Below are 22,213 nucleotides of genomic sequence, written 5' to 3'. Positions count from 1 at the left end.
AGTTTTAGAGGGGTGGCCTTTAGAGAGGATTAGAAAAAGTGTAAATGGTAAGAGGCAGAAAAGTTTGAGGCTAGTTAAGAACAGCTTGTTTTCTCCCTGAAAATAGGGAAATGGATTAGGAACTTTCAACCATCACCCCACCCCACCGCCGTTCAATGATCTGTGGACAAGAAAAAAAAACGATTCTCAATCTACTTCATCAAGGGTGTTTGAATGTATAGTGCAATTTTATAATAGTGCAAGTGCAATCTATAATCGTCCAAATATAGAGGGGATTTACTGTTGATCAGAATGAGGGGTGCATTGAACCCTCAGGGTGTAACCCGAAACATTTTTACTCAGAAGTAAGTCCCGCTGTGTTCAAAGGGATTGAGCGTTCACGGGATGACACCCTTAATTGGTAGTCAGCTTCCGTTTAGCCAGACTGCTGGCAAGCAAAGGTGTTGTAGGATCGGGTGCCAATCCCACTGCTATCAGTCGAGCAGACACATCACTCTTCAAGTAGGAAGGAAGGCCCATCAGTTTCAGTGAGACTTACTTCCACAAACTCGCGGAGACTTGCTTTTGGAGGCCAAGGGGCGACGAATGGGGGGTGGATCGGTGGGCGGGGAGGAATCAAGTGTAGAGTGCTATGGGTCAACTTGTTCCGGGACCGCATCGTCCACACCCCAGAGTTGTTTCTCACGAGAAGCAGCTCAAAACTTCAACAGGGGCTTCAATAGCTCGGGCTAACTGTTCGCACCATCGCCTGGCAGCTCCTGCCTTCAGCGTCCTGGCTCCGATCAATTAAAAAAAAAATCTCCGGCAGGGTTCTCAAATCTCCCTCCTCTCGGAATTCCAGCCAGCTCTGTGAGCCCATCTCCATCCCCTCTCCAGCTTCCCCAGGTTGCCAGGAGGGGCTAAGTACTCAGAACATCCCAGCCAGCCCCAACCCGAGGGAGGAAGAGACTGATGGCTAAATCGGATGCTCTTTCCTCCCCCTGCTCTTTTGGCAGCGCGCGGAAGGCGTGGCGTCTTCTAACCCCCGCAGCCTTTTGTTTAATGATTTTATTGAAGGAAGGAGACAGTTGTGGCGAAACAGGTTTGACAAGGAGTTGTTCTCTCTCCCTTTAGGGAATATCTTCTCTCCCCCCCCTTCTATTGCAGTTCTTTTGACATCAAAGTCAGTAATCGGTTCATTTCGGTGTCATGGCGATTATTTAATATTTTTATCTCTGCGTAAAAATAGCTACACACCTGCAAACCAAGAAACTGGTTAAAGGGGGTAATTTGGCGGAAGAATGTGGGAATGCTGCAGCGGGGAGGGGGACACTGAAGTTGTGAGGCAATCCTAAAGTTTTGCCTTGATATTCGGCTGGATTTCTGGTGCAAATCAGTCAGACAGATAAAAAAGTAATCTCGCAAACTTCCTCGTCACAATTTCTCCGAGGCCTAGTAAGCAAATAAATTAATAATGATAATAATCTGCAAACGTTTGAATCACACAGGATTCTTCGTGGAGCAGAATGGAAATTATCTGGCATAAGCTCAGCAAAATCGTTAGACTGTAGTGAGTCTGAGCTGGAGATGTATCTCACATATATTCTGTGGAGCATCTGGCTTTGTGTTAACCCTAAAAACAGACAATCACATAGAAAGGGGATGAACTGGGGAGTGCAGAAGTGTTCAGCAACTCCAGCTCCTGATGAGGCTGAGATAATCTCACACACGTTTAGCTGAAGTCAAAAGAAACCTTTAAAAAAATAATATGTTCGGAAGGTGAGTATATGGAAGAGCCCTGTGTGACCCAAAAGCTGCAGGCTCCCACTCCAAGAGAAGATGCCGCGAAATGCAAAGCAGCGCCTCGCCTTACCTCTCCTGCTTTGCATTCCCTTGAGGCAACACGGGTACAACTATGTAAATTATACCAACATCACATAGTGACTACGCGATGACCAGAGTATTTTAGAAAATTAACCAGCCTCTTTCTTTGAGGGGTGGCGTTAGTGGAGATATAGCAAATTCATTAAGAAACAGATACTCAGACGGCCACCACATCTCCACACACAGGCAAGACGAGTCCAATTGAGCACAGAGCCAAGTTGTCATTGGGCTCATTACCTCGGAATTTCCCCCAAGTTCACGCTGTAACCAACCCGATGAGGCCAGGCCGTTGGGTTAGAGCCCGGGAAGGAAACCGGCAAGGCTAATCTCAGTGGGAGCTCGAAAGAGAGGCGTCTCCCCAGACCTTTCCAATGTGAGGCTTCTGCTGCCCCCTCCCTGCCCTCCGAAACACGCTTTCCCAAATCTGCAGAGGAGGAGACAGTCGATGGCAGCCGGCCCGCCTGTACCTGAGGACAGCCTTAAGCCTAATCTAGGGAGATGTTAAAGGACACTGAGCTATGAGTGTTATCAAAGGGCCTGACAGCAACTGTCAGCTGGGGTTAAATCAGCCCAGCAGCTCGCTTCGCAGCTCTTTCGTCGCCTCCCCGGTCGGGTCCATTCATCGCGGCTTTTCTCGGAGTGTCCCGTCGCAATTGTGCCTCTGATTGCAGCCTCCGAGTCAAGCCAGGTCTTAATTGTGCCCATTTGTAAGTGGGCCCCCCTTTTTTTGTCATGCTAAACAAGCGTGGTTCAGCCGTTCTAACCTCGCCTTTCAACGCTTTTCTCCTGTGCTCTTTTGTTTACCTTCGCCTGATCTCTCATTTATTTATCTATCTATTCTTTCTGCGCTTCCCATGCCATTCAGGTCCCGTGTATGTTAATTGTGTTATGCCATTTAATTCTAACAGCGGTCTCAAAAGAGCACTTAATGAGGAAAACATCGACAACATGGATCACGGTCGCTATTCAGCTCAGCCAGATGGACAGCGGCCTCCTGCTTCTTCCCCACCCCGCGCTTCTCTTTCTTTCCTCCCCTTCTTTTTAATGAGAAATCCTTTCCTCGACAAAAGGAAAGACCTGATGAATAGGGGCGCCAAACACTGCTAATTGTTTGGGACAAGATGCTAATCTGTCCTGTCCCAGCGTCCTTCCGAGGCGTTTCTTCTTGTTTAAGATATTTATTTATTTATTACATTTATACCCCGCCCTTCCTCCCAGGAGGATCCCAGGGCGGAAAGGGAAAGGGGATTGGAAATATGGAAAAACGGCGGGGTGCGTGTCTGAAAATGCGGGGGCGGGCTTTTGGGCAGAAGCCCACGGCCCCAGTCAGCAGAATGAGCAGGAGGGCCCCCCAACGCAAGAGGGCTCTCTCACCCCATTTTGAAAGAAGTGAAGCCATCGAAAGAGCGGAGGGCATGAAACCATTCAGTCCAGAGTCTAAATGAAACGGCCTCAAGTGTGCCGAAAGGAGGGCGAGGTGGGGTGGAATAGTTATTATTGTGTGCCTTCAAGTCGATTCCGCCTTATGGCGACCCTATGAATCAGCGACCTCCAAGAGCATCTGTCATGAACCACCCTGTTCAGATCTTGCAAGTTCAGGTCTGTGGCTTCCTTTATGGAATCAATCCATCTCTTGTTTGGCCTTCCTCTTTTTCTACTCCCTCCTGTTTTTCAAAACATTATTTTCAATCTAGCGTCTCATAGAGGGACGGGAAAACTCACGTCCAGAGCGGCTTCATTTCTTGAGGTCGATAAGCGGCTTAGCTGCCATGAGTTCTGTGGGGAAGGGATTCTGCACATCCTCAGAAGCACTCTGATCTTCCTGCATTTGACAGGGCTGAGAGCTAATCCCTCCGGGCAATCCCAGCCAGTCCTTCGGACTTGCTTTGGGCCACCTTGCTTTTGAAAAGACCCTTTAACTTGGAGTCCAGCACAGATATCACCGCTCAGCTGCTTAAATTTCTGGTGCATATTGGAATGATTTTAGTTCCAACTATGCTGGAAACATTTCAAGAACCTGGGCAATGTTTCAACCAGCAAAATCTAGACCAATCCGTCTAATTAAGCTTTAATATTTGTTTTTCATCGTCCATCTCTCTTTAAAGCTCTTTCCTTCCTAAACAAATGAGACCTGTTCCTTTCCCACTCGCTCCTGCATCACAATAGTTGGAAATCCTATGTATACTTACCAGTAAGCCTCATTGAACATAGTGGGATTTACTTCTGAGTAAACCTACATATGATTGCGCTGTTAAATTGGTTTAGGCTGCAATCCAATACACACTTACCTGGGACTAAGTCCCATTGAACCCAATGGAGCTGAGGAGACATGTATTGGATTGCAGCCTTGCAAACCGGTTTAATTGGGGAGTGGGGTTAAAGCCTGTTAAACGCTGACCAAGTTAGGCTGCGATCCGACGCATGCTTCCTTCGGAGTAAATCCACTGAATACAATGGGATTTATATTGGATTGTAAATATACACATAATCTGTGTTTTTAAAGACTTCCATAAGCACAAGCCTATGTGTGTTTAGTAAGAAGTCATCTCCACTGTGTTCAATGGAGCTTACTCCTAAGTAAGTGTGTGCCGTTGGAGCCCTAGAGTGGCCCGACAGATAGATCCCTAGATGGGAACTGAGTGGCATAGAGCCAGTCATTCTCTCCGCCTCAGCCTCAGTTCCGCAGTCTGTAAAATAGGAAGAGTTGGATGAGAGAGGAAGAATGAGGAAAGGCAGCATCCCATGCCTCTAGGGGTTGAATGAAGATGAACCCAAAATCGAAATAAATAAATGGGAGGAAACCGCTTTCATTTCCCGCACAAACCCCATTCATTTCAACACAGTGTACGCAGGAGAACTTCCCAGAAGACTGTGCCCCAGATCTAAAAATTCCCCGAAACTGCTCAACGATCTTAGACATTTCCAAACATTTAGGAAGGGGTGATTGTATCCTAACCCAGGTTTCTCAAGGATTTGTAGGGTCCATGACACCGCCGAGGCGCACTTAGACTTAGTTAAGTTGCCTGGCAGTCTAGAACGCTTTTTTTGTGTGGAAGCTTGTAAGAATCGGATTGGATTCGCACCACATAACTGACGTGTTCGACGACAGATTGTCTTTATTCAAAATGTCTTTGTTCAACAAATGAACAGAATTAACGAGGTAAAATCCTTCTGGATACATTTTTCCCCAATATATTGTTAAAACATATTTAAATTACCACCGTATTATTCTTTTTCATTTTATTTTCCATTTTCAAAAAACAATTCTACTGCCTGACTTCTGTCTAAAGTAAACTTAGGTCTACTTGCACTGATTCACACAAATTGAAGGACTACCTGTTTTAAATAAAGCAAACACGATCATACCATGTTTGAAATATAAACGTTTCCCCCTTTTTTCAATAACTCCCAAGACCTTCTTCTTTTTTAAAATCTTTTTGACATGAAAAGCGATTTTATCTATTAGTGCTGGATGGTAAAATATAGATATATAGATATATATAACACAGCTAACTCTTGTCTTTTAATGTGCAAAGAAAGGAAATCGTTAAGTCAGAATACTTCCGGGATTTTAGGGATTCAAGTCCGATTCACATCCGATCATACAAACTCATAGACATTAAGATAATAAATAAATAATAATAATCAAAGATGTTTGGCCTCTAGGCCAAAAGGGCAATTAAAAGTTTGACACATTTACAATTCTTACAAGTTGCGGGCCCCTCTGAGTCCCAAGTGCAGAAAGAAAAATATCTTGTGTCTGTCTGTTTTTGGATTTGACTACAAAGTCTCGGAGTCTCCCCATCACCCCCCCCGAAAAAAAACCCGAGTCTTACAAGTCTTTCCCCAGGTGAAATCAGGTCCCCGGGACATGTCTCCCGTACTCAGGAGGATTTCGCTTAGGCTTTTAAAAGATCTTTGTTTCTGCAGTCTCGTATGGCACATGCACAATGCAGGGATTCCAATTCCACCGACAAGCCACGGCTATGGCAATGTACGGATTTCCATGCCGCCTGTTCTATGTGGGACTGTCAATGGGACTTTGCCTGTGAGTTACATGGCCGTGGCGTGCGCTGACGAATATGGGTCTATTCCAGTCTTGGTCATGCCTGGGAATAATATGTAGGCCACTGGAGGCTGCAAACTGGACGCAGACCAAGCCGTACAGTTACAGGGCACCACGTAGCCCGGGTTGGTTGGCGACGGGTGAGTGTGGGTGTGCTGGCTGGGGCAACTCAAGGTGCCAAAGGCCCCATTCTGGTATCCCAAGGTGGAGGCGTAGGGCAGGGTGCTGGTGGCTAAGGTGTGGGGCACCTCAGTCATCTTCTGGATGGCGCTGGAGCTGAACTGGCTGGGGTCAAGTAAAGAGTAAGGTGCGGAGGTGGGGGGCAGGAAAGCCCTCGCCTTCTCCGGGGAGCCGAGCAGAGAGTCCGTGGCTGCCACGGGGAGCCCTGCCGCCTTTAGGGGGTCAGTGTCTCCGAGGTAAGGCAAAGGGAAGACATACCTGTCCTTCTTGAGGAGGTTCTTGGGCTTGCGACGGGGCCGGTATTTGTAGTCGGGGTGCTCCTTCATGTGCTGGGCGCGCAGCCGCTTGGCTTCGTCGATGTAAGGGCGCTTCTCCGCTTCCGACAGCAGCTTCCACTCCGCCCCTAAGCGCTTGCTAATCTCCGAGTTGTGCATTTTAGGGTTCTCCTGGGCCATCTTCCGACGCTGGCCCCGGGACCACACCATGAAGGCGTTCATGGGGCGCTTGATGTGGTCGGAGGGCTTGGACATGGTGGTGTGCGGGAAGGACGCCTCCTCGAGCAGCCCAACCGCCGCCAGCAGCCCCCGCTCACTTGGTGGCTCCGCTTCTCCTCCTCCTGCCTTCCAGCCGAGGCGACCCCCCCAACTCTCAGCTGATCATGCCAGTTCTCCCTGCAATCCAGTCCCTGCCGAGGTACCCCGGTGGAGAGCTGGGGAGCGGGGAGGGGGCGGGAGAAAGAGAGAGCGCAGGAAAAGAGAGGCAGGCAGGGCAAAGAAGCCCAAGAAGCGAGGCCAAAGGCAATCCAGGGGTGACTCCTCCTCCGCTGGGGAGCTCTCCAGAGGATTGCGTGGGGTCCCCTCGACGGAACTGAAACTGGGATCGGCGGGATGGCGACGCGAAAGGTGTCTGGCTTTGCTGGCAAGGGAATGAGGAAAAGAAGCGGACTCGGAGCCAAAAGCGGGGAAGTTCAAAGACGAGGCTGTCTGGGACGGCGCGCAAGCTTGACAGAGCGGCAAGCAGGGCGTTCACTCCCCTAACCTGATCGCCCAATCAGCGGCCAGAGAAAGAGAGACCGAGGGAATGAATACCTTCGGGAAAAGAGAGAGGAGGAAAAAAAGAGAGGAGGAGGAGGGGGAGGGAGCGAGGGAGGGAGCGAGGGAGGGAGCGAGGGAGGGGTGAGGGAGGGGTGAGGGGGGAAAGGGCAGAAATCACTAAAGACACAGGATTAAAGGGGACGCTTTTGTTAGACGGCGCACTAATAGCATCAGCCAATAAAAGTCCGCACGCCCCCTCGTTTTGGGGCGGAGTGGGTGAAGGAAGCTCCTTGGGGGGGGGAGAGAAGAATCAGTGCTTGATTGTAATCCTCCCCCTAATTGGGGAGGGGAAAGAGAAGAAAACGGAGTAAGTTTATCAATGGGGCAAGAACATGAGCCAAGGGCATGGGCACCCTTGTTGTTTTTCCTTGGGGCTCCCTACCAGAACAGCACCGGATCTGGATGGAGAGAGACGGGGGCGCCGAGAGAGAGGAATGAATGACAGGCAATGGCGAGTGGGCGATTGTTTCAAAAGCAAGAGTGATCAGACCGGCGTGTAGCTAGCCTGGCGTCTCCAGCGCCCCCCCCCCCTGGACTTGGAGTTGGGCCGAGTCTAGGCACGCCAGGAGAAACAGCCGACCTGGAGGAACGGGACTGAGCTGGGTGGGGAGCGACGACACTTGATAAATATTCATCAAGAGAAGCCTGGCAGCGGGGAAGGGCAGTTTGGGGGGGGGTTGATAGACCAAAACTTCCATCTCTATTTTGCGTTTATTTTTAAACTAAGGTTCAATATTTAGTTGATACTGGCGAAAAGACAAAGAAGAACCCAAAGAACCCAGAGTTTTTCTCAGGTGAAGTGAACGGCAAGGGAGGGGATGGTGAAGAAGACATTTGCCCCCCTACGCTTTTGCGATGTGTTTCTGATTTTTTTTGCCGCTGCTTTAAATCTAGCTCTTTTCTGTCCTGGTTTTTGTTGTTGTTGTTGTAACTATTAAAAGATTGGCTTCTAAATAGAACAAAATACCCACAGGAGCCCTCCCTCCTCCCCTCCACGCCTATTTTCTTTGAATAATTGCTGCCTAACGCAAAATGCCCTTGGGGAAAATATTTATTAAATGGAAACCATTTCCCTCGAATCCCTGAAGAGGCCGGGTTCTTGAAGGGCCCATTGGCTTTGTGCACCTGCCGAGTTTAAAACTGGTCAGCCTTTCCTCTCCCTCCCCTCGACTCCCTTCAATAGTTCTCCTCGCTGGCTTTCACTCTTTTTAGCCGTCTCTTCCGAATACACGTCAGTTATAGGAGTTTGGCGGGCGAGTCCTGCAGCTCCGGATCTTTAAGGATGCCTTTCTGTGTCTTGGAGAGATAGAGAGACAGACAGACAGACACACACACACACACACACACACACACAGAGAGAGAGAGAGAGAGAGAGAGAGAGAGAGAGAGAGAGAGAGAGAGAGAGAAATGGGGCTCATTTAGCCAATTGCATTGTCATATTTATTTATTTTTTAAAGACCACGCCAGGTAATTCTGCGTCGTGATTAAAGTTGTTAAAATGTAAATATAGGAGCCTCATCTATTTTTAAAACATTCCAATCAAGTACAGGAGCTAAAAATGATAATAAAAACACTCACTATACCCTGTGGCGTTACACTCATACATACAGATATAAAGCCTTATGATTTGCAGCAGCATGTGACGGACGGGGGTGGGGAGTTCGGCGGGGGGAGCAGTCATTTCCTTACCTCTCCATTGTTACAGGGGGAGAACGAATTGGTCTTTGCCCATTAGCACTCCCATTCCCACCCTCAGTCGGCGAAATGATTGTTGAACTCCGCCGCCAAAGCAATAGCAGGGTTTCCTTTCACCTGTACAGGGAGGCGTCCTAAACCGTTCCCCCACCACCTTCACTCTAGGCAAGCAACACCTGCTGCCTAGCTCATCCTGGTTCATTTCAAAAGGCCCCCGGTGTCCACGCACCCACGTAGCTCCTGTGCCTCCGTCTTTCTCTCTCCAGAATTCGGTGCTGTTGCATTCCGAGAGCCCAAACCATAGTTTTGTGTTGTTTTGAAGGCTGGGAAGAAAAAGAAGCGACGACTTCTCCCCGCGGTTGGCAACGGCGTAAGTAATAGATCGCAAATGTTTGCAGAACACCAATCATTTTCCAGCCAGATACATTCACACACGCGCGCGCTCTCTGCCGGGAGGCCTCTGTATGTTGTTCCCCAAGGTATATTTAGAGGTTACGCATAGCCCATATGAGTGACTGGTTCATACATATGTAAGGAATTTACTGTATGCTTTGCTGCGTATGTATTGGTATGTCTTTTTCGAACTGAACCCTCCATCTGACCCCCGCTTTCCATCTGACCCCCGCTTTTCAATGCAACACTTTTATCCAAATGGAAACTTCTAATATATCAACGTCTACAGCAATAAATAAACAAACAAACAAATAGATAGATGCTGGTTGTATTTTTATTTAGAGCAAGGGGTGGCCTGATTCCTGAATTGTATGTTCATGTGTCTGCCTGTGGCGACACACGCCCATACATACATTTTCGAAACAACGTCAGACGTCCCCTCCCCCCCAAAAAAAATCCCACCACCCTGCGCAAATTGATGTGCCTAAGAATATGGCTTATATAACGCTCCTTTCTCTCATCCACGCTCGCGTGCTCGCGTCCTGGGTGCTAAACTGAACTCATAGCATGCACCGGTGTTTCTGAGCACCGGCGAAACCTCGCACAGGTCAGCCCCATTCAATGTGCCCTTTACCCTGTAGGAAAGAAGCGCTCTGTTTATCATCACAAAGAGCTCGTGTACGCGGCCAAATACAATCAGTAACAAAAGACTATGTGACATAAGTAATAGGTGTCAAAAGTGTTGTTTTTCTTGGTTGTCGATTTCAGATTACCAATAGCGATAATCTGTGGACACGCTCCCCCTCCCCTCCCGGCAGAAGTTAAAGCCAGAGGTGGCACCAAAACACCAAGGATAGCTGATAGCGTGGGTGCCGTGCCGAATTATTTCCTTCCCACCGGTAACGTATATTTATTTAGCTCTTATACATGCATATAACATATAATATACATATCGTTAAACAGGTCGGAGGAAGGAACCACTATCCCTTACCATCGGGTGCCCCCACCCCGAGGGGAACTGGAATGGGATTCAAAGCAGTGGCAGACATTACTTAGTCATCTTTCTTGGCTATTTGGCGCCGAGGGACCTCGAGACGGGGAGCAAACCTGTCTCAACCCCTTCCCCCCCCCTCACACACATACTTTTTCCTCTCTCAGAAAACTCCTGGAGAAATCGCCTCACACGGTTTGCCTGCCTGTACTAGAGGAGGGAAGGGAAGATAAACTGTTGTCACTTTCAGGCCAGTAAGAGACCCCAACCAGGTGGACAGAGAGCGTGGATCGCGCTCGATTTGTTGTTGTTTTGTGTAGGGTGTTTGCAAGGCAACCTTTTTCGTTCTCTTTTAACCGGGTTGTTCTCTGTTTTAAGGACACCGCTAATGACGGTTCTGACTAATTCATCTCGCCATCCTCCGAGCTCTTTTGTCAGTAATCCAGGACTTGCCCCGTCTTTAAAGGATCCCCCAAAGCGGCTCTGCTCTTGCCTACTTCATGCAAACATTCCCAGCCAGCCAAGGAGGCGCAGAACTGTGCGAGGGATCCTACTGCTTAGTCCGAATAGGTATGGATCGTTCCTCACCTGGGACTTCGGGGTTCAAGACTCAAACAAAAACGATTGTATAATCTCGAGCAAGTCTCTGCCTCTCCCTCTCCCTCTGCCTCAGTTCCCCAAGGGCAAAAATGGGAACGACTCACAAGACCGCTAGGAGGAAAAATGCAAAGCAGAGCCCTTTGCAAATGCAAACGGCTTTTCCGCCGTTCCGGACCTGAGTCTGAGGGAAGGGATTCAGTTGCGGGCCAGGTGCACCTTGCTAGGGGCAGTCGAGTTACCTAATAAGGTCCCTTCCTGAGGCCCGCGAATTCTTCCCGTCCACAACCCGCTTCGGGACTTTTCCAAACTCCGGAGCTATGAGGGTCTGGCTCGGGACCACCGTCTCCCGTGGGACTGGAGAGCAAGGTCGGGACTTCTAAGGGATCGAGGTGGGCAGAGCCGGAGGCCAATCAAAGATTCTAGAGGCGTGGGGAGGACGCCACCGTTTGATAAAGACAGGAAAATCATATTACAGCCTGGGGTGGGGGGCAGGGTCGCTTTTACGTCAGGACTGACAGCATATCGGTTCTCTACTCCTTTCCTCCCAAATTATTTTTATTTATTTATTTTATTTATTTATCCATTAATGCCCCCCCATACCACAAAGCATTATTGGGGGAGAACGTATTGATTTATCTGGGGTGGTGGAGGAATGCGCTATCATTTTCCCACAAGTCACATTTGGTCTCCCGGTTTAAAAATAATCCAGATAGCACGACCGATCGTTTGGGAGTGAAGGCTGCCTTTTGTAAGTATTTTGTAGGCTGCTGAAGACTCTTTCAAAACACAGTCCATAATTGTTTGGGCTATTGATAGAGCGAGATTGCTCTGCCAATAAACTCCCCGGCCGTCGCCGGAGGCATTTTTAAGCAGGCTGTTTGAGAGAACAGGAGAACACACACACATACATGCATGCACACACCCCTCTCTCACACACGTTCTCTTGCACTCTGCCTATATCCGCCCTTCCCAGCCCAGGAATGCCAGCACAGGGAGTTCTGCTGAATGGCCACAAAATCTCTCCTGGAATTCTAGCGACCTTCTTTTCAGGAAAAGAGAACACCTGTTGCCAGGAGAAATGGCTTGACTTGTGCGACCTTGGGGAAAAAAGTTTGTGGGGTTTCCTCCCCCCCCCCTTGGGTCATGTTTACTAAACGATGTCTACGCGTTCAAAATTTCTCTCTCCCTACCCCGTCCGGTCAATAGTGAAGCACCAAAAAGGCATAAAGAATAAAGGGCGAGGACGAGGCAGGTTATAATTGCGGAGCTTTATCTCATTCGTAGCCAGAGATAAGAGAAGTAAATGCTGCGCCTGCGGGTAGCTCAGCGCAGGTAGGGATTGGTTGCTCTGGAATCGCGTAGGAGTCCAATTAGGAGGCGTCCTCTGCAAAGCCGAATCATGCAGACCAGATTTAGAACTGGGCATGTTAGCTGTTTTGGTACGGAAGAAATACAATCGGGTCGGCAGCGAAATGACATGAAAACAGACCTACCAGATTTAGATATTCTCCTCCGCATCTGTCTCGAGTCTTGATTTCTGAGTTAGGTGGGAGTCTGGGGGTGTTGGCGGGCAGGCCAACAACTTTGTTTTAATGCTGAGAATGAATGGGACTCAGTCAAAACTCAAGCGCTTTGCTTTGCACGCAGCAAAAGAGCAAAGGCAACCCGGTTGGTGTGTCTCACAAGAGGCATAAGAAGTTTCCGCGAGATGTCAAGAACTTCACCATTGCAGTACAATCCCTCTCACTCACCCATACTCTACACTGCAGTTATTTTCTTTGCCGATATCAGAAGTGGTTTGTTGGAGGGGCATTTTAAATTCCTGAATGTGTAAACATGCTGTGGTTAAATATATCCATACATTTACATGCCATGAGTTGCACTGAAATAAGTGCAGACAGATACGAAGTTCCTTCCTTACTTCTTCATTTTTGGAGAGCCCCCAGAGCACTTTCACATAACAGCATTTAAGACTGGGATCCTAAACAGGTATTGAAATCTATGTGACTGACTGACTTTGATTAAAAATTATTAGGATATGGCTATTTCAGTAAAAATCAGTATAACAATATGGAAACAAGGGGGAGATCCTATTGTTGCTGCTGATGCTGCTATTATTATTATATCATTGGTCCATCTGTTTCTTAAATCTTAAGAATGGGAAAAGGGACATTGGCACAACTATAATACTCAAAGATATAGGAAGTTGCAATTCTGAATTTGCCTGAGAAAAGATAAGTGAAGTTCATAGCCCTCAATCATGAATAACAGCCTTCTTCCTTGTTCCAGAGTCCTGTAAGTTTAAGCCTCTGTTCTCATTTCCCACCAAAATGCTAGTGTTACTTTTGCAGTTGCAAGCACACTCATTGGCATCTGCTAGCATTTCAGTTTCTTTCACAAAGAGCCACTTTATTGAGTCACACCCTTATGATGGCATGCAGCTTTTAAAAATTCTTTTAGGATTGTCAATTTTTGTAGCTTCTTACATATTCCCTCATTCACGAACCAATGCAAGTCAAATGAAAATCTATCTTTCAACCACCACACAAATGGTTTTAGCTTAAAGTCTGAGGCTAGGCTAACATAGCCTTCAATTTGGCCCTCCTGTGTTGTAGAAAAGCCATTTCCCTTTCATTCATATGTAGCGTATGTTGGAATGTATGAGGTTCAACTCCAACTTGGTGGGTTGAGGCTGCATGTGGTTAATAAGGGTAGCTAGAGAGAGCTAGACCTCTTGCTGGCTGAGGCTATACCTATCCCTTTGATCCTGCTGTCTCTTCCCTTCCTGCTAGGCTGATAAGCAAAGGAATGTTGATCTCAGTTTCCTTCCCGCCTTTCTCAGTATTCTCTTTCTCTGGAGAGGAGAGCAGACATCTTTTCTTTGTCTCTCCTCTCAACCAGGATGAGAGCTGCACTGGGACCAGTGCAGACTGCTCCAACATAGTTAGCTAGATGTAAGGACTCTTTCCTATCAAGCATGTACTTCCAGAATAAAGTAGTTGTTTCTTATTTTAAAGCTTAAAGTCTCTGTCAGACTAATTTGCAGGGAAGGTAGAATCTGAGCAAAGATTCAAACACGCACACACACAGCTCGCTCAATACTCTCTGTTCAGCAGCACTACGCAACTTTGCTACGCATCTCAATAGAGAGAAATTCCGACAGTGTATGAATACCTAAAGTTGCAGTCTTATAGGAAAGTATCTGGAAGTAAACCTTACAGAATGGGGCTTACTTCTGAGTAAACATCCATAGGATTGCATTGTATATACACTGATCTGGGAGCAATTTACTCTGGGAAATAGTTTGTTAAGGGGAAAGGAGCAAAAAGCACAGGGAAGTAATTTTTAACTAGGATTGGTTTAAATAATTAGTTGATTTGGTTAATCTTTCAGCAGATTAATCTGCTGATTCATTTATTCTGTTTAAATACGTAGACACATATACCAAAACATCAGTGTAAGTGCTTTTTTGAAGATTCTGAAGAAAAGGGGCAGTTTTTCTTAAGTGCAACAAAATACTTTTTATTAAGTTGAAAAACAGAACAAAACCATCCCTTATTGCTAGAAATAAAAGGCATCTTCATTTTCTTCTCTGTCAAATAAATATTTAATATTTTCTGTTATGGCAACATACCTAAATAGCTTCAAAAACAAGCAAGTTCAAGTTCCATCAAAAGAGGAAACTTCACAAAAATGAGGGGATTGGTAAAAAGAAAGCTGAAAAACAAAGTCCAGAAGGTCACATCACTCGAAAATGCTTGGAAGTTGTTTAAAAACACTATATTAGAAGCTCAACTGGAGTGCATACCGCAGATCAGAAAAGGTACCGCCAGGGCCAAGAAGATGCCAGCATGGTTAACGAGCAAAGTCAAGGAAGCTATCAGAGGCAAAAAGTCTTCCTTCAGAAAATGGAAGTCTTGTCCGAATGAAGAAAATAAAAAAGAACACAAACTCTGGCAAAAGAAATGCAAGAAGACAATAAGGGATGCTAAAAAAGAATTTGAGGAGCACATTGCTAAGAACATAAAAACCAACAACAAAAAATTCTATAAATACATTCAAAGCAGGAGACCATCTAGGGAGACAATTGGACCCTTGGATGATAAGGGAGTCAAAGGTGTACTAAAGAACGATAAGGAGATTGCAGAGAAGCTAAATGAATTCTTTGCATCTGTCTTCACAGTGGAAGATATAGGGCAGATCCCTGAACCTGAACTAACATTTGCAGGAAGGGATTCTGAGGAACTGAGACAAATAGTGGTAACGAGAGAGGAAGTTCTAGGCTTAATGGACAATATAAAAACTGACAAATCACCGGGCCCGGATGGCATCCACCCGAGAGTTCTCAAAGAACTCAAAGGTGAAATTGCTGATCTGCTAACTAAAATATGTAACTTGTCCCTTGGGTCCTCCTCCGTGCCTGAGGACTGGAAAGTGGCAAATGTAACGCCAATCTTCAAAAAGGGATCCAGAGGGGATCCCAGAAATTACAGGCCAGTTAGCTTAACTTCTGTCCCTGGAAAACTGGTAGAAAGTATTATTAAAGCTAGATTAACTAAGCACATAAAAGAACAAGACTTGCTGAAGCAGAGCCAGCATGGCTTCTGCAAGGGAAAGTCCTGTCTCAGTAACCTATTAGAATTCTTTGAGAGTGTCAACAAGCATATAGATAGAGGTGATCCAGTGGACATAGTGTACTTAGACTTTCAAAAAGCGTTTGACAAGGTACCTCACCAAAGACTTCTGAGGAAGCTTAGCGGTCATGGAATAAGAGGAGAGGTCCTCTTGTGGATAAGAAATTGGTTAAGAAGCAGAAAGCAGAGAGTAGGAATAAACGGACAGTTCTCCCAATGGAGGGCTGTAGAAAGTGGAGTCCCTCAAGGATCAGTATTGGGACCTGTACTTTTCAACTTGTTCATTAATGACCTGGAATTAGGAGTGAGCAGTGAAGTGGCCAAGTTTGCTGACGACACTAAATTGTTCAGGGTTGTTAAAACAAAAAGGGATTGCGAAGAGCTCCAAAAAGACCTCTCCAAACTGAGTGAATGGGCGGAAAAATGGCAAATGCAATTCAATATAAACAAGTGTAAAATTATGCATATTGGAGCAAAAAATCTTAATTTCACATATACGCTCATGACAAGACGGGTCTATGACCGCAAAATAAAGTATATATATATATACGCTCATGGGGTCTGAACTGGCGGTGACCGACCAGGAGAGAGACCTCGGGGTTGTAGTGGACAGCACGATGAAAATGTCGACCCAGTGTGCGGCAGCTGTGAAAAAGGCAAATTCCATGCTAGCGATAATTAGGAAAGGTATTGAAAATAAAACAGCCGATATCATAATGCCGTTGTATAAATCTATGGTGCGGCCGCATTTGAAATACTGTGTACAGTTCTGGTCACCTCATCTCAAAAAGGATATTATAGAGTTGGAAAAGGTTCAGAAGAGGGCAACCAGAATGATCAAGGGGATGGAGCGACTCCCTTACGAGGAAAGGTTGCAGCATTTGGGGCTTTTTAGTTTAGAGAAAAGGCAGGTCAGAGGAGACACGATAGAAGTGTATAAAATTATGCATGGCATTGAGAAAGTGGATAGAAAAAAGTTCTTCTCCCTCTCTCATAATACTAGAACTCGTGGACATTCAAAGAAGCTGAATGTTGGAAGATTCAGGACAGACAAAAGGAAGTACTTCTTTACTCAGCGCATAGTTAAACTATGGAATTTGCTCCCACAAGATGCAGTAACGGCCACCAGCTTGGACGGCTTTAAAAGAAGATTAGACAAATTCATGGAGGACAGGGCTATCAATGGCTACTAGCCGTGATGGCTGTGCTGTGCCACCCTAGTCAGAGGCAGCATGCTTCTGAAAACCAGTTGCCGGAAGCCTCAGGAGGGGAGAGTGTTCTTGCACTCGGGTCCTGCTTGCGGGCTTCCCCCAGGCACCTGGTTGGCCACTGTGAGAACAGGATGCTGGACTAGATGGGCCACTGGCCTTATCCAGCAGGCTCTTCTTATGTTCTTATCTTCTTATTATGGAAAAGGCAGATATTGGGGGGGGGGATATTGATAATGATTTCAACCAAGTCTTTTTCTGTTGCCATGGGTTCTTATTATGATGATTAACAGCATAATAATTTCACCTTAAAAGGCAAAATATTTGCTAGCTTTGGACACAAACTGGGGGGAAAAGGCATCTTTATTTCTCTTTTTCAACAGAACTAGTACAGAGAAGCCCCAGGCTATTTGTGTCGGAGAGTCTCGATGCTGGGAACGGAGAGGTCTGAGCATTCTTATGTGTATGTGTTTGAATCTTTGCTAAAGATTATACCTTCCCTGCAAATTAGTCAGACAGAGACTTTAAGCTTTAAAATAAGAAATAACTACTTTATTCTGGAAGTACATGCTTGATAGGAAAGAGTCCTATATCTAGCTAACTAGCTAAGTTGGAGCAGCAAACACTGAGCCCAGTGCTTGCCCTCATGCTTGGAGGAGAGGGAGAGACAAAGGAATATGTCTGCTCCCCTCTCGAGATAAAGAAGAAGACTGGGAAGGAGGGAAAGAACTGGGATCAACATCCTCTGCATATCAGTCTAGCAGGAAGGAAGAGACAGCAGGAGATCAAAGGACAGGTATAGCCTAGCAACCAAAAGGTCTCTCTATTTATTTATTTTATTTATTAATTATATTTCTATACCGCCCAATAGCCGCAGCTCTCTGGGCGGTGCACAACATAAAAACATCCAATATACAAGTAAAAACATATATCAACAACTTAAAAACAATATACCAAAAGTAGTAGAACATAATTAAACATATAAACAACTACAACACAAGTCTAAAAAATATTAAAAATGTATTAAATCAGTTAAAAGTATTAAGATGTTAAGTAATTAAGATTACTAAAATATTAAGAGCGTAAGTGCAAATGTAGGTGTTACAATAGATGATAAAAATGTTGTTAAAATGTTGTTAAAAAGCCTGGGAGAACAAAAAGGGTTTTACCTGGCGCCGGAAGGACAGCAATGTTGGCGCCAGGCGTACCTCATCAGGGAGAGAGTTCCATAGTTCAGGGGCCACCATTGATGGGGAAAGGTCAGAACACACCAGCCAGAACCAGCACTCTCCATGCAATGGGCACAAGCAGGTCTCAGTTTTCATTCCTTTCACAGTGGCACCTATAAAAATCTCGCTGGTTCCCAAGTTTCATAAGAAACGACTGCCTCTCTGGCATTTACATAGTGCTGGGAAGGTAGTCACATGTTTGGGCTTGAAAGCTAGAGTAGTCTCTAGCTACCCTTTTTAACCCCATGCAGCCTCAATCCAAGTTGGAGTTGAACCCCATATATTCCAACAATTTGCTTTTTAATCTTTTAAAATTTTAATCTGTAATTTAAAAGAGAAGTAGATTAATTTGGCCACTTAACTGATTAACATTCAAAGCTCTGATTTTAATGTATAACGTTGTATGACAACTAAGGAATCAATATAGCCCTGAATATGTTGGTGTATACTATTTTTAAATTATGTCCATCCCACCGTATACATTCAGGCCTTAAAATTTAAAGATCATAATCTGGAGAAAAGTAAGCACATTTATTAAATCAATAATACATACTGGCCTTGAATCTTGTTCTTTTCAGAGGATCTTGTAAAATACACTTAGCCTTCTATCTCCAAGAGTGGGCAACCTCGTAAGATCAGATGTTTCAAAAGAGAAGTGCTTGAAATGTTTGTCTAGTGAAGATACATTTCTTTCTCCCAAATACAATGGCTTCGATCCTAAGAAAAGGTAACTTAAGGAATCCCCCTCTTCTCCACTGCAGTCCACTACACACTCTACACACCCTAAAACCTCTCTGGATGTCTGAGGGACCCTCCTGAGCAATATGGAATGGGATATGGGAGACTGCTGGGGGAGGGAAGAGGTGATCCTCTGCCCAATTTTAAACAATGCTCCCAGACTAACTGCCAGCCCATATTGTTAAGGTTGGGTCTCCAACCCTCCAGAAAGACTTCTAGTGGGTGCAGGTGGCTGTAGGGGAAAGTAGGGGATAGGAAATGTTCCTTCCATAAACATCCTTAAGTTCACCCATCTTAGGATTCAATGTACACAAGCCAAAGGATTTATCCTAGATCACTTCGTTTGATGGATGCTTGAGGTTGACTTTCTACTAGAACAGGCGTGACTAACTTTTATTTTGGCCCAAGGGCCACATTCACCTTGGCCAACCCTCTGGGGGTTATATGCCGGAGGTAGGTGTGCATACACATAGTGGGACACAGCCTCACTCTTCAGGTGATTTGGGTAGATCAGCTAAGGAGGAGGTGTTATCATCCCTCCCTCTTAATCAAATGATTGATCTGATGACTGGGGAAGGGGAGATTTATACCTCCATCAGGCCACTGGGCTGACTGTAGAGGTTTGGGGGAAGGGTCATAGTTCAGTGGTAGAGCATCTGTTTTGCATGCAGAAGGTTTCAAATTCATATGGCATCTACAAGTATCTGTCTGAAATCCTAGAGATCCTAGAAATCTACTCAGTGTAGACCATACTGTGTTACATGAAGCAATGATCTGATTTAGTATAAGGCAGCATTGTATGTTCCTATCTCTCTTGTATTTCCCTCTTTATTGATGCTGCTATCTAAATTGATTGGGACATGGGGAGACAAATGCTTGGAAGGTCACAGGTTACCACCCTGCACTAGACACTTATTACATGAAATAAATAAATAACAAGTGTGTTTGTATTCTACTTTTCCATCAAAAAGCTCAAGGGAAACACATATGGGCATGTCCCATGTTACCAGGAGAACCATGTGAAGTTGATTAGGATGAGAGAGAGAGAAAGAGAGACTTGTCTCAGTGAGCTTTGTGGTTAAACAGGAATTTGCCACAATCCAGGTCTAACTCTTCAGCTGCTAGCTTTTCCATAATTATTCTCAAGATTTCAAACAAATGAAATCACTGATCTGGTGTGATTTATTCTTTGTTATAATTATGTTGACATTGACTTTGTAGATAATTACATTACCTTCATTTCATATTTATTTATTTATTTTATTTGTATCCCTCCCTTCCTCCCAGCAGGAGCCCAGGGTGGCAAACAAAGCACTAAAACACTTCAAAACATCATAAAAACAGATCTTAAAATACATTAAAACAGCATTAAAACATTTAAAACAACAACCTTAAAAAGGGTTAAAAACATTATTAAAACATATTAATATAATACAATAGACCAAAAACTAGCTGCATTTTTCTCCATTACTGTATGATCTTGTTGAAAGCTGAAAAAGGAAATTCTCTCTTTTTTCTTTTTAAGCAAGTTCTTATAATTTCAACATTGTACAGTTAGTTTGCATGGTGCAAGTGGCTCTCTTCTCTTCTGAAAACTCTCTTACTTTTTTTTCCAAGAGGACGTTTAGTCCTCCAACATTCAAGATCAAATCAAATACCATTACATTGTTTAACTGTCTGGGAAGTATTAGACTGCAACAAAAATAATTTTAATGCCTTCAAGATGCTAAAAAATTATCTTATTTGCCATGGGATTATAGGATATTATCCTTAAATTTAGCTAAATTGTAATCTTGAAATAGGTTGGTCACTCTCTTTCGAATGGTATCAGACTACAGAACTCCCCTAGGATGATATGACTTATCTATTTAACTATATCTATGTTTAATTATATCTTACTACACTGAAAGCACCCCTCAGTCTTATATGGGAAATAAAAAATAAGTCTGATTGGGGAAATAGTCACTTTCCAATCTATTGATCACCATAAAAACTCAAACCATAGGACTGCTACACAGGAAAGCATATAGTCAATAACACTTCCCCCTCAGACAGATACAAAAATATAATGGCCTTTGGGGGTGGTCTCCTCTTCCACTACAAGTGATCAACTGATGTTTAATTAATAGCTTACATAAGAAAACTCCAGCTTTATTAATGACAGAATATTGCAGAACTCTGTGTAATGGAGGCAGTAAATCCTCATTTTGGAGACCCAATTTCTTACAGAATGTCCTATTCTGGCATAATATGAAGCTCTGCAGTCCTAGGAGAGAGATCAGATGACATATTATCTAGATTTTCCCATATGCCTTTCCCCCACTTCTTAGATTCTTGAGGGGGAATACAGACATTTATACGAAAAAGCACTAAACCTTGCGACCAGGAAAACTTGAAAGGCAGTTGAGATGGGAAAATATAAGGGTTGGACCCTGGATCTCAGTTCACTAGATACTAAAGTAATCAGCCCACTCTGAACCCTTCCTTTATTTGTAAACTTGAAGGGAGGGTTAATATAATCCTTGTAATCAGGCAAAATGGGATCCAATGTGCTGGAAATCATCTTTGCTAAAATATATCTGTCAACTTGATTGAATGTAGTCTTTAAATAAATTTGACTGACATTGTTCAGAAATCCCATGAGCTGTGATGATTTGCTCAAAGTGAAGGATCAGTAAAGGATGGTCTGATTTAGTATGCGGCTGCTTGAAATAAATTCTTTTCACTAATGTTAATTAGATGTTCTAATCTAATTCTGTTCAATAATTCTCTTAATTTTTTTAATTTGGCTAAACTTTGAAAATAATTATCATTTGTTTGCATTGTAATTCCACTCACCCAACTATTCACATACACACTTCCAAAGATGTCATCAGGATCATGACAAAGTCTAGAATCCTTTCACTCCAAGCCCCTCTTGTTGCTGCTTCTCCTTTCCCAAAGTGATGAAGGAAACGTGGCAGGGGTGTTGGGGGGCTCGTTGCCTAGACATTGCCATGAATATGCATGACAACATTCAAACAGGACGGGAATCTTGGGGCCTATATTTATTTCTCATGCTTCTTGGCATAAATCCATTCCAGTCTGGCTTCAGGCCTTGCCATGGCACTGAAACTGCCTTGGTTGACATTTGTTGGGAGAGAGATAGGGGGAAGGCTACTCTGCTCGTTCTCCTTGATCTCTCAGTGGCTTTTGATACCACACTATCCTTCTGGAACATCTCAAGGAGGTGGGAGGTAGGGGCACTGTGTTTCAGTGGTTCCGCTCATACTCCAGAGCTGCCTCCAAAAAGCAGCTACTGTAGCCTTCCAAAACAGCTACTGTTCAGCACCATGGGAATGATCGTCTGGTGTTCCGCAGGGTTCCATATTGTCCCCTATGCTATTTAACATCTATATGAAGCCACTGGGAGCTGTCATCAGGAGATTTGGAATGAGATGCCATCTATATGCAGGTGACACCCAGCTGTACCTCTCTATTTCATCTGAATCAGGAGAGGCAGTTGAGGTGATGAACAGGTGC

General features: G+C 44.9%; 1 protein-coding gene across 1 annotated transcript; it reads right to left on the bottom strand.

The window, feature by feature from the left end:
* Positions 1–5,916: 5,916 nt before the first annotated feature.
* SOX14 (SRY-box transcription factor 14) lies at positions 5,917–6,639 on the bottom strand. The gene has a single exon (XM_061634419.1). It carries the CDS (start codon positions 6,637–6,639, stop codon positions 5,917–5,919), a length of 723 nt encoding a protein of 240 aa, XP_061490403.1.
* Between the last annotated feature and the right edge of the window lie 15,574 nt (positions 6,640–22,213).

Source organism: Rhineura floridana, chromosome 7, assembly GCF_030035675.1.
Source record: "Rhineura floridana isolate rRhiFlo1 chromosome 7, rRhiFlo1.hap2, whole genome shotgun sequence".
NCBI classification, from domain to species: Eukaryota; Metazoa; Chordata; class Lepidosauria; order Squamata; family Rhineuridae; genus Rhineura; species Rhineura floridana.
Note: the sequence above shows the minus strand (reverse complement) of the source record. Positions and strands in the feature narration are given on the sequence as shown.

Bases quoted from the DNA above. Each gene is read 5' to 3' on its own strand.
- SOX14 (XM_061634419.1), bottom strand. From the start codon at position 6,639: ATGTCCAAGCCCTCCGACCACATCAAGCGCCCCATGAACGCCTTCATG.